Raw genomic sequence first — 17,389 nt, forward strand, 5'->3', positions numbered from 1 at the left:
CAAGCAAGCATCACATTGTCTGCTCATGTCATGACAGCTGTTGACATGGTAATTGTGAGGTGTGGATGTATAGGGGAACAAAGAAAACAGAGGAACCAGATATCATACAGTTATAGTATACATTTATTTTAGTTAAGATATTCAGAGGACCTTTGTGGGCCCCCCTAAAAATAAGTGATATTTAAATAAAGGCCTATACTTTGTAAAGTGTGTGTAAAGTAAAAAGTATAAAACACATTGTGACTTGATTTATATTGTTCCATCTCCCTCAAAACAGTATTTAGGAAATATTAATTATTGACCAGTGACCTTATCAGTCTTCCCCATGAATGCTGTAGATCATAAGTCTCCTTGTATTAAGCAGCCCATCTGTACTTTCTATAGTCTGCATAACAGCCCAGTAAACATCACAACACAGGCCTCTCATAGAAACCGAGCCTCCAAGGACTCAATTACTGCTCTCTCAGCTAGCAACGACAGAAATATGATGTGCGTGTGTGTGTGCGCATGTTTGCATTGCCAAAGACAGAAAAGCAGAGAAAAAGCATGAGTTTTTTCTCACTGCTAGAAGTATAGCTTTTTTAAATAATCAAGTTTCGGTTTAACTTTCATAAAACTACATTTAAATTTAAATTCAACCCCTGAAGGATCAGCCTAACAGATCTTGACAGCAGCCTATATGCACATAATAATCAACAAATTTGTTATTACAACGAGGAACATTCTGTATCTTGTACAAAATTAACAACATCAAAAGATATCACGTTCACTAAGAGCTTTATAATCATGTTTAATTAATGTTAACGCAGGGGTAATATCCTGGACGGGATGTGCACCTCAATGAAGCCAATGGAGCTGAGGAAAACAAGAGACAATGAGGTTCGGATGATCCCGGGAAAGATTAAGTGAATGTGCCACGAGTGGGACTTTACCGTGAGGATTAGATCAGTCAGTGTTTGAAGTGTGCTGGCAGTTTGTTTAATGTGAAGTGTACTGGGTCAGTTCAGACCTCAGATGCAGTGGATTACTGCCGCCCATTTTGAACTAACCATTTCACTGATAGGTTCAAAGAGTACTTCAATACATTTCACTGAAATGGTGGTCAGGATTTTTTTCTTAGTAAGTACTGTATATGGATGTTTCTTCAGCTACAGCCACTTTCAATCCCAGGGCCTTTTTTCTTTTTGTTATGTGATGGTTATGTCGAAATGTCTTATCATGACTTTTATCTCTTTTCACTTCTACTTTTCTAATGCATTTTATGTAGGGGTTAATTCAGTATAACTGGGACATTTCTCCCAGTTATCTCAATTGCAAAAAGCAAGGATGCAAGGATGCATAAAATGCTAGCTACTGTATGAACTAAGCCGTACATGCTATGCTTTTTGAAACAAGTCAAACATTTCATTTCAGAAATGTTTCAAATATGATTTTCACCATGGTCATTTCCATCACAGAAAAGCAGCATGAGATTTGATATATGGTTGAAATATTCATGATTTGAATGGACATTTGGACATTTTTAGACAACAAATGAGAGTATAGAGATGATTTTTAATATTGTTTTTCATTTTCTAATCAGTCCACAGTGCCAAAAGTGCCCACAGTTGAACAAACACCTATCTACTTTTTTCTCTAACCTTATGACCACAGCACAGAAAGGTGCGTGTGGCTCCAGTAATCACGAGGGCAGCAGAGTGCACCATGATGAACAGCAGCTGTCTTCCATCACTCACAGTTTGCCATGCCTGCCCTCACTTAGGAAAAAAACTGCAGTCTTAATGAGTTATCAGGACTGATGCCTAATCGTGTGCGGGACCTCGCAGTGTCCTTGACTCAACAAGGATGTATAGACGACCCGAGTCACAAATCTTGATTGTCCCTCAGAAAAGAAAACAAACTGTAAGCGTTATGGCGAGTGTGTGAGTGCACGCAAGCGTTTGTGTGTCCGTGACTGTAACACTGAGAGCACATCTGTGTGAATACCTCAGTATAATCCCAGTAGTCACCCGATTCAAATGTTTGCCCATGCGTGAGCTCTAATAACGTTTGACAGTGAGCACTCGAACCCCATTTATGAAAGTTGTTATTCACAAATTAGTTGCATGTTCACAAGTGAGTGTGTTTGAGTAGGGTGAAGGGTATGCTGTACAGCAGTCACGTGATGGCAACATAGCCCAAGTCATTTGCATCGGAGACTCGTGGAGAGCAAGCAGATGGGAGCTGTGATTAAAACGGAGATATTCCAGAACATTAGATTAAAGAATGATGTCAATAAAAAACAATTTAGGCTGCAATAACAAAGGCAATCTGAAACACAGCACTGCACATTCTCAATTGCATATTTAAATGCATGTGATATTCGGGGTTAGATTCCTCGTCTAATGATGCATTTAGCCCGTAATGAATCAGCGATGGCAGCTCCCAGGCTCAGCCACAGGGACTGCAGCAGGGCTACTTTGAAGTCACTGCATTTGAAGTGGAGTTTAGAGGGGTGGACTCTAAAAATAAGCACACACCAGAGGGAGACAGATCTGCAGAGCCTCAGCATGCAGCTGAAGTTTCATCCCCAAACTGGAGCAGGTAGCTGAAACCTGGAGGAGCCACACAGAGATGCTCTTGCCTTCAGTCAGTAAACAGAAGAGTGCTAAACATTGTCATGGAAGTTTATTTTGTATTATTTTAATATGTATTTGTATATATATATATATATATATATATATATATATATATATATATATATATATATATATATATATGAAATATGATGATTTAAAATAAATATATGCCTATATCTATATCTGTAGTTCATATATATATAGATATTTGCAGGTGGCAGCCTATGACGTAACAAATAGTGCGACCAAGAGTATAAAAGAACACCTGTGAAATACGTCATCTTCTTTCTCATCTTCAGGAGACCGTTTGTTTGTACATGATTTAGGAGCACACACGTTTGCCTCCTGAGGGAGCAGAATGCTTGCATTGAAAACATTTCTCAATAAAAGCTCTGTTCGCACAGTCCCTATTCTCAAGGAATGTGGGACTGCTTTTTTGGACGGAATTCTGTCTACTCTACGAGCAAGCTGGATGCACTAGTTATGATGCATTCATGAGACTCACTACAAGAGACAGACAGGAACTTCTTCCTTTCTGCTCTCTCCTGAGGGATAGTAGTAAGTATTTGCAAAAGCACATTTGGCTCTCAAAGGGGTTTAAAGCACTCATAGCAAGTAATTTATGTCTGTTCTCATATGATTCTTTTTAGAGTGTTGAAATCTGTCGTTTGATCTAGCATGTTTAAGGTTAACTGTGCGAGTTTCATGATGTGGTCTCAGTAATTGGTTCCACCCAGGCTTGACTTTCTCTTAAGGGATGAGAGTTGAGCACCTGCACCCTGCAGTCGGGTCCCATGACCGCTCCCCTCGTTTTAGGGAGTCGTCATGCTGAGGCCTCTGCTCCTAGAGCTCAGCCATCTACTTTATCCTCCTCTCGCTACAGAGAGTTATAGTATCTACAATGAGGACTCCGTTTGCTAGTGATCTCCACTAGGACAGTAAAACGATAGGAGGCCTAACTACACCCCACACACCCCACAGAGCCTGCAGATAGAGTCCTCATGCTGAGGCATCCGCTCCTAGAGCTCGGCCATCTATTGCGAGCGTTGTCAGGCCTCCTCTCACTACAGAGTGCTATCTTGGTTGAGGACTGCACTTATAGAGCTCAGCTAGGTGGTAGGGTAGTATGCTAGGTTGTTGGGCTCTCTGGGAGCCTCCTTGGCTACTGAACTGTGTATGGAGTGTTGCTGGGCTGCCTCTAATTTGAGAGGTGTTGTATTTAGGCCTTCACTCTGCAGGACTTTGCCGACCAAGAAGTGGATGACGTATTTCACAAGTGCTCTTTTATACTCCCAGCCATGCCAGTTGTGACGTCAGAGGCTTCCGCTTGCCAATGTCAAGTTCATTGTTGTGCCCTTCACCTTAGCAGCTCACAAGTCAAATGAGCAGGGAAAAACTACAGGTGACGAGGAGCTTCAGTAGAACGAATCAGAAGAGATGCTATCGGGCCATACTGTATGTCAGTAAAAAACAATTTTCCTGTCCTGTCAGCCGTTATACTGTGCTCATTGTGCGTGCTCTTCAATTGCACACACAAATGCAGGATACACTGTAGCCTGTACCATTTCATATCAAAGTGTGAAAGAAACTACGAGAATGACATGTAGTGATTATGTCATCAGTTATGTCATGAAGTTACTTAAGTCACCAAAAAGGCAATTAAATCTGCCTTAAATCTGTGCATGCATGTAAGTATTTGTTATAGGAGTTACATATAAGAAAATGTCTCTTAAATGTTTTTCAAAACTGTCCTGCACTATCCCCCCCATCAAACACACAACTTGTCAGCTCATTATAGAGACTTTAAGACCTGAAGTGTGTCAGAAAAGGTAAAGAGTGTGAGAAAATACAATGCATGCCAGATCCACGTCATGTTCAGCAGCTGGAGTTCTTAAAGCAGCCAAAATAACCTGATAAACAGATGATCTGATGTCTGTTAATCAAAGGAAAAAAAAGAGGAAATCAATAACTTTTCTAGCTTTAAGGATTCATCTGTATTTAATTTAGATTTTTGTGTTTGATAACTTTATTCAATTTCTGTGTATTATCTACTTGCTGAAGGGCACAGGTAAATATGATATTTATTATAATGGGTTCATGTAAAGATCATTTTAAGTTCACGTAAATTATAAGTTGTTGTTTTTTTAAATCTAATAAATGCTAAAATTGACAGCTGACAATTATTGTGTAATTTTGTCTGGCTATAGTCAATGGTTAAATATATTACATTCTTATTTCAGTTAATATTCCACATTGTGCCACTTTAGCCAGCCTGAATAAATAGTTTTGAGTCCCTCATGTGACATCAGCAGGGTCCTCCTGTCATTTTTCATTCATTTTTCATAATGTATTATGTTGCAGTTCTGGCCACCTGGCAAGTAACTCTGTGTTATCCACGGACCAAAGCCAAATTTTACAAGGTGTGTTGGCGAGTGTTGGTTTTGAACCGGTGCTAAACCTTGTTCCTGTGTTATGGCTTTTTGCTGGGGGTCAGTGAAGAATCTCTCCAGCTGACCTTAAGATTAGATGGCTCAATAATTGACTTAAATTCTTGCTAAACAACTCTCAGCTCCATTAAACAATATCTGCCTCTCCATAGTACATTTAAGCAGTGGCATGCAGGCGCCAAGAGATCATACGATGTAATGTAAAAGGATTACTACAGATAAGAGATTGCGGTCACAAGAAGCCATGTCAGAGAGAAACAGATGTACAGGAGGGTGACTGACCCATCCAAATGACTATTATAACTTTCATTTCACTTAGTTCGAAATCAAAGGTCTTAGAAAGAGGCTGGATAATAGAAATCTCATTCATGCTGTACTTAACTCTCAATTAAATAAAATAGATGCTCATGGACGCAAACTACCCTGAAGTCTCTGACTCTTTCTTTTTCTTTCTGTCACTCTTCCTGGTATTTTAGGCTGATTCTCCACCATGTGTGCAAACCTGCAGCTGTGTACTACTAATACACACTTAATGGCTGTCTGTTTCCAGTTCTCAGTAGCCATATGGTTCATTCCAGTCTATGTGTGATATAATTCTCTCTTGTCTCTGTCTCTCCACAGACACTCTGTCAGTCACACATCCTTCCAGCTTCCACTGAACAATTACATTAGACGCCTAATGCAGTGAAAAATAACTGAGCGCCCAGCACTCTCTTTAAGCCCAACCCACCGACTGTTGCCTGGCAACACCACACAGCTCCATTAGCTTAAGCTATGATGAAAGTCGAGGTCTTGTTGTTGTGCAGTTTGAAATAAGCATTTCTTAAGCAAGTTTTATCATTTTAGTTGTGGGTTTCTGAGGCCACATGGAACGCTTGAATTCTTAACAGAAGCAATTTTGTGTAGGGAAATATATTTCATTACTTTGTTCTATTTCTTTTGTTGCTATTGTAAAAGCATCTTTACATCACATCAACAATTTTCCCATAAACGTAGTAAACTACTAAGACTTCAAGAGGTCTGTAATCAGCTTTTCCTCTTTGATCTGTTCTCTGGCTGACTTCAGAAATGGTCTGACAGTTTGACTTCTAGGAATCATCGCTTCATGGAATTATATCATTTATAAATAGAGCTTCTTGCATTTGACTGGCCCAGTTTACTCGCGCTGTCACTTTATGAAGATGTCTTCTGAGCAGAGAACTCCTTAATGCCATGCTCGAATCATGCAGATATAGCCACACAAGAGGCAGATGAAAGCCGCGGGTGTTGACTAAACTTGGAAGAATCGGCAAGACCTAGGGATGCATTTGGAGACTGGATCCCTGTCGATCTTTGTGTCCGGGTTGTTGCATGGCAAGCTTGAGGTTTTCCAAACTGGGGCAGCAGAAAGTGGGTTAGAGCTTGGCTACTTTTAGACTCAGCACATTGAGGTGAACTCAGTCGAGGTCTTCCCTCTTTCACAGGCCTACTTTAAGAGTTCAGTCCTGACCTTCATTGCATATCAAGACTGTAAATATGTTGATCAATATCAAGCAATCAATGTCTGTCCAATAAAGAGTTATTGCTAATCGTTAACACTCAAGTGGTATCCTGTAGTGGTGACTATATTATTTTTACTATCTCTGTGAAAGTCCATTAAGGTTGGTCTCCCACGGGAGATCAAATGATCCCAGTTCCCATAAAGCCCTTAGCTTCACTATTGGTACAGTATTGCAATTTTGCTAATTTGCTTCTAAATTTAAATACAAATTTACTTAATAAATTCTTAAAGTCAACCTCAAATCAACCTTTATATTAAAGCATTTAAAGTCAAGGCAAATAAACCCAGGCTCTATATTATTGTTGTTAGTGACAAAGGTGTTTTAAAGCCAGGATAATTTCCACTCATTGGTTTCCTCACTGTTTCTCCACAGGCGGATCCTCAGGGACGAGACATTGCAATCCGGCCCTTCCTGGAGCACTGCGAGAACACGCACATGACCATTTGGCTAGGGATTGTCTATGCCTACAAAGGCCTCCTTATGGTGAGTGAGAACATTCTAGAGAGCGTCAACATGATCGCCATCTGCTCCCGCCGACAACAGCGTCTGAATATTCTGACGCTTCCTTCTACATTTGGTAAATTATAGTTTAGAATACCGCACAGTCACTTACATGAAAATGCATTCTCAATATTGGATTCTGAGTCTTTTGTGGTATACCAGGAAATACAAATGCCATGCATATAGCAGACACATTTTGCACTGCACTGCAACACTGTACTGATATTCGTCTTTCTTTTTTCTCTGCAGTTAACTAATGTTCATTACCTACAGACAATTTTATAACAGCGTTAATGGACACAAATTAGAATTCTTAGATATTTGTTAGGGAACAATGTTTTATTATTCATATTGAAGTTGTCGCTGTTGTGTAAAATCTGCAAATAAAAATGAAAAAAAAGGTAAGCCACTTGAGATCTGCAGTAAGATGGAAACTGACATTACTTGTATTATATAATGAATTCCCTAAACAACTGTCATTTTTATTTAAAGGGGACATTGTATGCCCATTTTCTACAAGATGGTTTAATTCTTTAGGGTCTTCATGAAATGTCTGCAAAATAATTTGATTAAAATTCCACAATGGTCGTGTAAAACAACACCCTTTTTACTTAGTCAAAAACAGCTCTGTTCGCAGCGACCCATTTTGGTGCATATATCTTTTAATGAAAATGAGCTACTGCTCACCCCTTCCCTCTCTTCTGCTTTTTTTCTTCTTCTTGGTATTCGGTGGTGCATTACCATCAAAGACTAAACTAATCCACTGCGTCCTCAGTGGCTTTAATGTTGGGAAAAAATTAAGGCTTTACTTTTACATCCAAAAAAAATTTAAATATGTAGATATGTCAAGCTCTTAATGATTTAACTTTGTGGAAAGTGTTATTTGTGAGAATGAATGAATGAATACATACATACTGTACATGAGTAACAACCCTGTTATCACAAATGACTCAAATTCATTAAGAACATTCAATTGCTGAAATTTGTCATTATAGCATAAGTACCAGAAGAATATTGGTGGACCTTCAAATATTGTGTTTTTGAAAATGGGTGGTCTTGCAGTCAAAAAAGTTGAGAACGACTGCTGTTAACCTTAACTTTGTTCTTTTACTGCCTTTCAAACACTGGTATTTCCTACTAGAAATGCAAATCTAGTAAGCTCACTGACTGGATTTTTGACTCTTTGTACCCATAAGAGGAGAGCGAGACTGCTCTTTCCAATTAATTTCACTTTAGATTACAGGTAAGGTGCCCCAGAAACTAAAATGTTTCCAGTCAGTTAATTGCCCATAGCACTGACCATTATGTCTGAGTCAAAGGTGGCAACATCCTTCAATAAAACCTGCCCTCTAACTCACTTACTGCTTTGTAGAAATTATTTGTCCGTTTGTTCTTGCAGCAATAGTGGCACGTGGTTCAGTTGACTGGCACGCCATTACCTCTCATCTCTCTTCTCGTCTGTGATAGATTTGGTGGGAGGCAGTGCTGGGAAAGAAGTGATCAATGTTAAATTGAAGCTATAGTATGAGACTAGTCATCAAATCGTAATAGTGGGCAAGTGAAAATGCCATCACATTCACATTCTCATTCTGAGATATGTGACATTTCAAAGCATCCTCTTCCCACCTCTTGTCATGTTTGAAAACCTGCTGCTAAATCAGCAGGGCTTCACTTACAGCCGACATGTTCCAGTAGAACAAGAGAAGAGAGAGAGAATGAGAGGGTGAATGAGGAAAAAGAGTGAGACGGGCTGTGATTGGATTAGGATTGAATAGATTTGAGGTGAGTGGGTGCAGAATCAAATCTTGGTGTGTGCGTCATTGAGTTAGCTGAGTCATATTTCTCAGAGTTTACTCTAGTCTCACACAAAGGTGCTTTGATTACTGCTCTGACTTCCTGAGAAAGTTGGACAGGTGTTGTTAGCTGACTATAGAGGCATTAGGGTGCTAAATAAGTCAGCCACAGTTCATTCTCACTGGCGTTATGATTCATCACTGCAAACTGAGGGCTGCACACAGTGATGAAGGTGAAAATGGTTGTCTGTGAAAAAAATCATATAACCAGTAATTTTATTCTGCCTTAGATCTGACATCAAATACATTTGAATGTAAATGTGCACAGCCTAAAGGTTGAAAAACCTAAGATTTGCTCTAAACTGCTCTTATACCTGTAATGACAAGTAATTCTTTGCATTTTTCTCTCTATTTAGCTCTTCGGATGTTTCTTGGCCTGGGAGACCAGAAACGTGAGCATTCCAGCCCTGAACGACAGCAAGTACATCGGTATGAGTGTGTATAATGTGGGCATCATGTGTATCATTGGAGCAGCGGTGTCCTTCCTGACCCGGGATCAGCCTAATGTGCAGTTCTGCATAGTGGCACTGGTCATCATCTTCTGCAGCACCATCACGCTGTGTCTGGTTTTTGTGCCAAAAGTAAGTACTGCAATGTAGGCCTGATCCAGCCCTATGGGGAAAGAATTGTAGAGGTCAGCGAAAGGCATATTCCGGCATTTGATTTGTGCAAATCCCTAGCAAGTTCACCTGAATATAATTGAAAACAGTGCTTACTTTGCAACCCTGGAGCTCTCTGGAAATAAACACACTGAATTTTGAAAGACTGCAAAGATTCGACTCTCTCTCTAAACAAATGCATCTTATACAGAATCAGTGCCTTTGCCTATGTCTTTGTCCTCTCTTTTTTGTTAGTTTGTCACAATGCGCACAAACCCGGATGCTGCCACACAGAACCGGAGGTTAAAGTTCACCCAAAACCAGAAGAAGGAAGATTCCAAGACGTCCACCTCAGTAACCAGTGTAAACCAGGCCAACACTTGCCGTCTTGACGGATTGCAGTCAGACAACCACCGCCTCCGAATGAAAATTACAGAGGTGATTGACGTCAATCATAAATGACAAAATTATTAAATTCTTAGAATGACAATCTACTTAAACTGTCATTGAAATGATGCTAATATTATGCTAAAAATTAAACGCACAACCTGGAATTAAATTAAATGATTTAATAATTTTGGACTTTGTGTTACAGCTGGATAAGGAACTGGAAGAGGTTACCATGCAACTCCAGGACACTCCAGAAAAGACTCCATACATTAAACAAAACCACTACCAAGATGTCAACAATATCCTGAGCATACGCAACTTCACTGACGGCAAAGGTAAGAGAAGTGGATATTAAAGCTTGTGTTCCTCACCTGTCAGTCACACACACTGTCAGTTGGTGTCTCGTTTCAGTATGTGACACACTCTTCCTGTTACTGTCACCCAGAGAAAAAGAACAATTTACTGGAGTGTTATACATTATTCACCCCCAAACATGTCAAGCTGAAGTGTCATATAAGGTGCAAGTTCTGACTCAGTTCTCCAGCTGAATCCACCTCTGACATCTTGATGGAAAGGCAGCATTCTGAACAACATGCCTTTGTTTTCAGATGGAGAGAAATCTCTGAAGAACCACTTAGAGCAGAAACCCCAGGCTCAGTGGGGATCCATGGATCCTTCAAGGATAAGCAGAGGTCAACTAGAAGACATCAACTCACCAGAACAGTAAGTTCACACACCGGCATTTACAGAGTGTCAAAAATGAGTTTGGACACCAAATAAAATCGATGAATTACATTTGTTAACAAAATATCAGTGGAATTTATTAAGATGCTAAGAAGCACAAGCACAATTTCCAAACATAATATTTGACAAAAGATTTGTTTGCTTCTACATTTTTTAAACATTAGACATATTTTGTTCAAAATTAAGATGAAAGAACGAGTCTAAGAAAAAGATTTGTTTGCACATGCCACTATAACAAAATTAATTTACTCACCCTATCAATCAAAATTACACTTTAGGGTCTGTCTGGTTAAAGGTTCTTCACATCCTAGTAGATACATGCATTCTTCTTGGGAAGACTAAGACATGTTGATGTATATCAAAGATTTTTATCCAATCAGACACTCAGAGAAGACAGAATGAGAATACCCCTCTTTGCAAAACCAGAGGTTGCAAATCATGATCATGGCTATGATGTAACTAAAATCTATGAGCGATATATAAATGGGGGGGGGGGGGGTCTTAATAGTCCAAATAGTTTTTGGTGACATTTTAGATACAACATGCATTCAGTTGTATAAACTCATTGACAGGACAGCGCAAAATAAAGATCAGGATGAAAAAAATAAATGAAAGCGAGAGGTTCAGGGACTGAGAAAAAAGAGAAAGGGGGTGGGGGGTGCTGTGGTTACATAACGTGATTTCTAGCGAGAGCGGAAGGCAGTGGACCCTGAAAATAGACAGGAGAGTAGAATTAGAAGACGACAGGCCGTCCCAGCACATGAATGTTTGATTATACAGTTGAGCGATTCTGCAGTGTCTCTGTTCATCGAACACACACACAACACTTACCCAAGTATCTGATGGTCCCTTGACCCTGCAAAATAACACCATCTCTGCCATGGGAATATGCAATGAGTAATTTATTGAGCCTGTTCTATATGTCTGCAGTAAGGGATAAACAAATACATTTTTAGTTTAATGACATTTTTATTTTTAAGTGAACCTGCGATGTTTGGCTAATCGATGTTAATTATTTCTAAACACGGAAGACATTTTCCTTAATTGATGTAAATTAATATTTAATTGAAAGTAATAACTCAAAGAGACTCCAATCGTAAAACCAATCTTGAGAGGTGTGGTGTGTTGCTTCTTTAATTTATTTAAAGGGCTTCAGGCCTCTTGGGGTTCAGTTTGTATCTGACACAAGACAGGAATGAAATGGACTTTATTTCAGGTGATCCCCACAGTGAGGTGCATACTGGGTTGATGGCACCACAAGAACAAGCATAGTCCCAAACCCTTCACTAGTGTTTTTTTTTTTTTTTATAGCATTAAATCTGCATATTGGAATGATTTATGAAAGACCATGTGACTGAAAACTGGAGTAATGGCTGCTTAGAAACATAAAAAAAATCTTACCAACCCCAAACTTTAAAGCTGTAGTTGTAGGTCCAGATGGTGTAGTTATATCATCTAGCAGGGACTAACGAGGTCATGCTAACCAGATAAACCTTGAATCCTTAATTGAGAAGGGAACACAATGTATGTGGCAAAGTCACTGCTGGTTTAAATGTGCCCCGTGCATGTGTGATATAATTATAGACGAACTTCTGTTACATGCATGCAAGAGTGCCCCCACTGTTAAACAGCATTACAGAAAATGAGGAATTTTTAATATAACAACTGTTTGTGGTTTGTGTTCGCAGCATACAGCGCAGGCTGTCCCTGCAGCTGCCTATCCTGCATCACGCCTATCTGCCCTCCATAGGAGGGGTGGACGCGAGCTGCAGCAGTCCCACGAGCAGCCCGTCCTCCAGCCCACACCACAGACACATGCCCCCCTCCTACAGGGTCATGGTGTCCGGCCTGTGAGGACCACCACCTGCCCTGCACTCCGAGGAAGCGATCAGCTTTTTTATTTTAAGACAGACTGAGCAATATCAGCGGTTAACAGAAGCGTGTGAGCGACCCAGGGGGTTCCAACTCTTCATGCATTCGTGACCCCCCCCTCCCACCATCCATGGCCACATCAGAACGGAACTGATCTTTCAGGCTAGGAGGGAGGTGACCGGAGGTCCTCACATGGCAACCCAACCCAGACTCCCATCCTCTCGGTCCTGTCACCTCCCGTTCCTAACTAGATGGACTTAATGCCCCCTTAAACAGCAGTGCGGCTCAACGCAGGACAGGAGCTAAAGCCTTACCTGAATAAAAGAGACGTTTCCACCAGCAGCCTTTCCACGATATCCGTGCACATCGGTTCTGCTGGAACTTGCGGGAAATGTGCAGCATATGTGACCGAGGACTCCAGCTCTTTATTCACCACATCAACAGCCATGTAAATACCATATTCGAACATCAAAGTGAGCTTTGAGTATGCTGTGAAATGAATTGTTCTGATGATGCCTGGTGCTCGGAGAACTTTACAAAGTCAACGAACCAGGAAGAGACATGTACGCTGTTGCAACGGGTATGAATTTGTTGTATTGCTTCAGTGTCCCAATGATGTGAAAAAGTGGTTAATGGTAAAGAAGACTATTAGCATCTCAATTTTTTCTAAAACAACAAGGGAGTGTTTGAGGGTAACGTGGGCCAACTCACCTGGATAGATGTTTACCGCACATTGTTTTTCTTTAAAAACAGCTAGCATCATGTAGGCCTGTCAAGGTATCGAAAGTACTACTTTGATTTATCGTAAGTAATGTCACGTAAGAGGTTGCACTCGTGCATCCTCAAAGAGCCACAGGTCCAGCCAAGAGGTACAGAGACAAAACGGGCGTTTTTAGAGGGTCAGTCTTCCATTACAGCCGAGCGAGTTGATCCTGCATATCGGGACTGAAACACGCAGATGCAGCCCTATGCTTGGGATGTACGATAGCCGTCACGTGACCGGCTGTTACAGAACAAGAAGACTCACAAATTGCGATAATAACAGGGAAGGGGGTACTCCACGCGGAGCAAAACCAAAATATCCTCACAGAAAGCTGCGAGGTTACACAAAAGAAATGGTCCACACAGCAAGACAAAAGAACGATATTGTATTAAACAGCAGGACTGAAAAATTAGCACAAGTGTAATTAACTTAATAAGAGCAAGTCACGTATGAACAAAGCCTCATTTTGACTTTGCGGAGCGGTCTCTTAGTTTACCCGCCCTCTGTTTATTTCTTGCCTTTTTTGTTTGTTTTTGTTGATTAAAAACCCAACATGTTTGTGAATCCTCTATGGTTGTAGCTTGGGGTAAAAGGGCTTGGTTGGAGGGCACATGTTTGCCCGTTCCAGGGGAGAAATGGCAGAAAGGTCCGCAGTCCCTAGTATCAAAGTGACATTGTGAAATACATCACCTAGCTCTTAGCAACAGTGAAATGACCTCATAGTTGCTATAGAAATGTTACTGTGTACAGTTAACTTTGCACAATGTCTTACAGAGATAGGGAACATCAGCTAGAGCTGGTGGAAATATGAATTATTGGAAATAAGCTACGTTTCATCCATATTAAAGGCAAGAGTTTGTTTCTGCTGATATCTCACCGTCTGTGTCTTGGTTATAGTTTCTGTCAGATTTGTTACTGTAACGTGTGTGTCTTACTGGAGCCTGATGGACCGAATTGTGTCAACTGGGTGACAGAAACAGTGACTGCACATATGATCCATATGAAGCCAATGCATCCAGAATTTCTTTAACTTGTGAATTCCTTCCATATGTCTGTTATCTAGTGATAACGCAATATTCATGGATATATAGTTTAAACTTTTGGGGAATGCAGGAGGAGATTGAAAAACAACAGAGGTGCATTTACTAACAGCAGTTGTCATAGTACCGCACGCTCACTAATAAATCCCGATAACAAAGACCTTTAAATACAACACAAACAGATACGCAAAAATCCCACAATGCCACGGCAGACTGTCTTAGTACGACGGCCACAACCTAGACTGACTACTAATTTCAATTGCACAATGAGTTTTTCAGTACAGGGTGGCAATTGTCTACATTTTGACTACAATCAGCTCTTATTTCCAAGTTCATTTGAACATTGTTTATTCTTCAATGTTTTTATATGTTGTTTGGCATGTTCAGCAGTCAGTATCCAACAATATGAAACGTCTTTGGCACACGTGAACACCACATTTCATGTCCAATATTAGAGGAAAAAATAAATACAAATTTAAAGATCAACACCACAGAAAATTATGTATATTGTACATGAAAAATCAAGATATCCAGTTTATAAGCATACTGACTTTATTTGTTCATTGTTTCTCATTGCCCCTTAACCTCCTGTTAGAATGTATGGTAATGATCTACAATAATGTTAATTAATATATCATTAACAATCATATGATGCTTAAGATTAATTCATGCACATTGAAAAAAAACTGTATATGTACTGACATCATTTGATGATCTGTCTTGTATAATGTCCTTAAAAGTTTGTAACATAATCATAAATGTATACGTTTATGGAGAGATGGAGGGTAATAAGCAACAATGAAAATGAAGAGTTAGAATTCAGCTCAGAGAATCAGTAGAAGTAAAAGGGCTAGCTCATATTTACATATTGTATTTAATTTACAAACGTACATACAGTATATGGCATAACTGACATGTATTACATTGCAACCTTTTACAAACAGATTCAATAAATGCATTATTTCATACAACTTAACGTCATCAAATAGGCAGATACCGAAATCCACTGGTCACACTTGATCTACCAAGCTGCGGATTACTGTGGTTTTAAACTTCCAGGCATAAACACGGACTTTAGGAAAATAATCATCATCATCATCCAAAGGAGCAACTCAAATATCTATTTTAAAGAAGTGTCTTTTAGACTGAGTTCAAGTGAATGGGATGTTTACAAGTTATCTGCTCAAGGAGAGGGCATGATCATTACTTTTAAATCATAATAACGACCATAATATTAATTAGTCCAGCCTACATAAGCCTGATGAAATGTAATTATTAACAAGAGATTATCAAGAGATTATAAAAACTTTATTCAGAGCAGTCATATGGTAAATTATTTATACATATAGAATGTATGAGATTTATAAAAAAAAAACTTATTTTTTAATCTTTCATGCATGGTATCCTATGCATACATTATAGATTTAATCTTGGAAATAATTTTACTCAATCATGTCTGACAAATGCACAAAATGATTATGAAAGTGGTAATAAGCTCATTCTAACTGTGTAGATAAGTATATTTACAGTATGTTTTTGATGGTGCATTAAGCTGGAAGGCAGAATCATATCTGAAATATGTTTTACACTACCTGTACTTTTGATGTATAGTTACGACACTAATGTTGACATTGCACAGGAACACATCAGTCATGGGGATCATGCTCCTCAGTACAATCCTAACTTCTTTCTTACACTTTGAAGTGTACTAAAAACAAATGGGAAGACATTCAGAGTGTGCCATGCACCACATACTGGAAAGGTAAACACTGGTCCGTCTATGTGTTCATGTCATTACTGTTGGTTATGGGAAAAGTGAATTTATGACGTAGTCTCATTTTAAGGAAATCACAAGAAAAACACAAAAACTGAATAAAGATCAAGGTAGTGCTTCATATGATGTTCTATTATGTTGATTCAAATCACTCTGTGTGCATGTGTTTGTGAGCCAAGCGAGACATAAGGTTAATCCTCTAACAAGTTGCTTTTGAAAATGTATCATGGTCTGTGGAATGCAAATCTGGTTGTTTAGGACCGTCTTGGCAATAACCTTTGGAAATGAAGTCAAGTGCTGATTTGTTGGACATTTAAATCCGTGACGTCAACTAAAAACTGAAAAAAATCTAAATGTTGTGTTCTTCTATAGCAAGAAAACACTCATTTGTGCAATGAGATTCATGAATACAGACTACAAGATTTAGGAAAACTGTTGGGCTGGACTCGATGCGTATTCTGGTGTGAACTGGTCTATCTTTGCATCATGTAACAAACAATAGCAAGGCCTTGTCATCACCCCAGGAGAATGAACAACCACTCATAATGTATATAATGTAAACAAACTTATTTTTTCTGTAGAGGTATAATACAATGATAGTGGGGGATGTTACAAAAAAAAGACAGAATGTTAGCAGTGAGCGTGTATGTCTGTTTGCCACTGTGTGAAAACGTGCTGTCTACAAGTTTACACATCACTATACAAGCTATTTATTCTGTGCTGGAAGACTTACTGCTCTTTCGTTTTTTTTTTTTTTTTTTGGTCTTTTTGCTTTATTTTATTTTGTTTCTTGAATTTTTCATCTCTTTTGAGTTCACAAAACTCATCACTGCCCATCAAAAACAAAAAAAGAGGAACTCCACAACTGTGTTGTTTTTCTATACAGTGCTTTTTGGAAGTGTACACTTGTGTGCTCCACTGCTGTATCGTCCTGTGTGTCTGCACTGGCACACACACAGACACACAGGAGCCCTTGAACAAATCAAAGTGGATGTGTTCATTTCATATTTCTTGTACCCTTAAACTGCATGGAAATCATAACATTTTTAATAAATTATTGCAAAAAAAATTTGTTTTATTAATAAAATAATTAAAATAATTCTATGCTCATTATTTATCAAGCACCTCATTTGGAAATGAACACAGGAAATCTACCAATATCTATTTAAAGTTTTACAAAAATGTATATTATTAACTCACCTTTATGTTGATCCAAACCTGTATGATGTTGTTTCTTCAGTTTGCTT

General features: G+C 39.2%; 1 protein-coding gene across 1 annotated transcript in view; it reads left to right on the forward strand.

The window, feature by feature from the left end:
- LOC113091598 (gamma-aminobutyric acid type B receptor subunit 2-like) overlaps positions 1–14,775 on the forward strand; it is an 85,713-nt gene extending 70,938 nt beyond the window's left edge. Inside the window, exons 13-18 of the mRNA XM_026257174.1 lie at positions 6,979–7,089; positions 9,317–9,541; positions 9,815–9,997; positions 10,155–10,284; positions 10,558–10,672; positions 12,382–14,775. Of these exons, the coding sequence (XP_026112959.1) occupies positions 6,979–7,089; positions 9,317–9,541; positions 9,815–9,997; positions 10,155–10,284; positions 10,558–10,672; positions 12,382–12,547 (930 nt within the window). The 3' untranslated portion in view covers positions 12,548–14,775. The remainder of the gene's footprint in view (positions 1–6,978; positions 7,090–9,316; positions 9,542–9,814; positions 9,998–10,154; positions 10,285–10,557; positions 10,673–12,381) is intronic.
- Positions 14,776–17,389: the final 2,614 nt, after the last annotated feature.

The sequence above is a fragment of the Carassius auratus genome, unplaced genomic scaffold, assembly GCF_003368295.1.
Source record: "Carassius auratus strain Wakin unplaced genomic scaffold, ASM336829v1 scaf_tig00214237, whole genome shotgun sequence".
In the NCBI taxonomy this organism is placed as follows: Eukaryota; Metazoa; Chordata; class Actinopteri; order Cypriniformes; family Cyprinidae; genus Carassius; species Carassius auratus.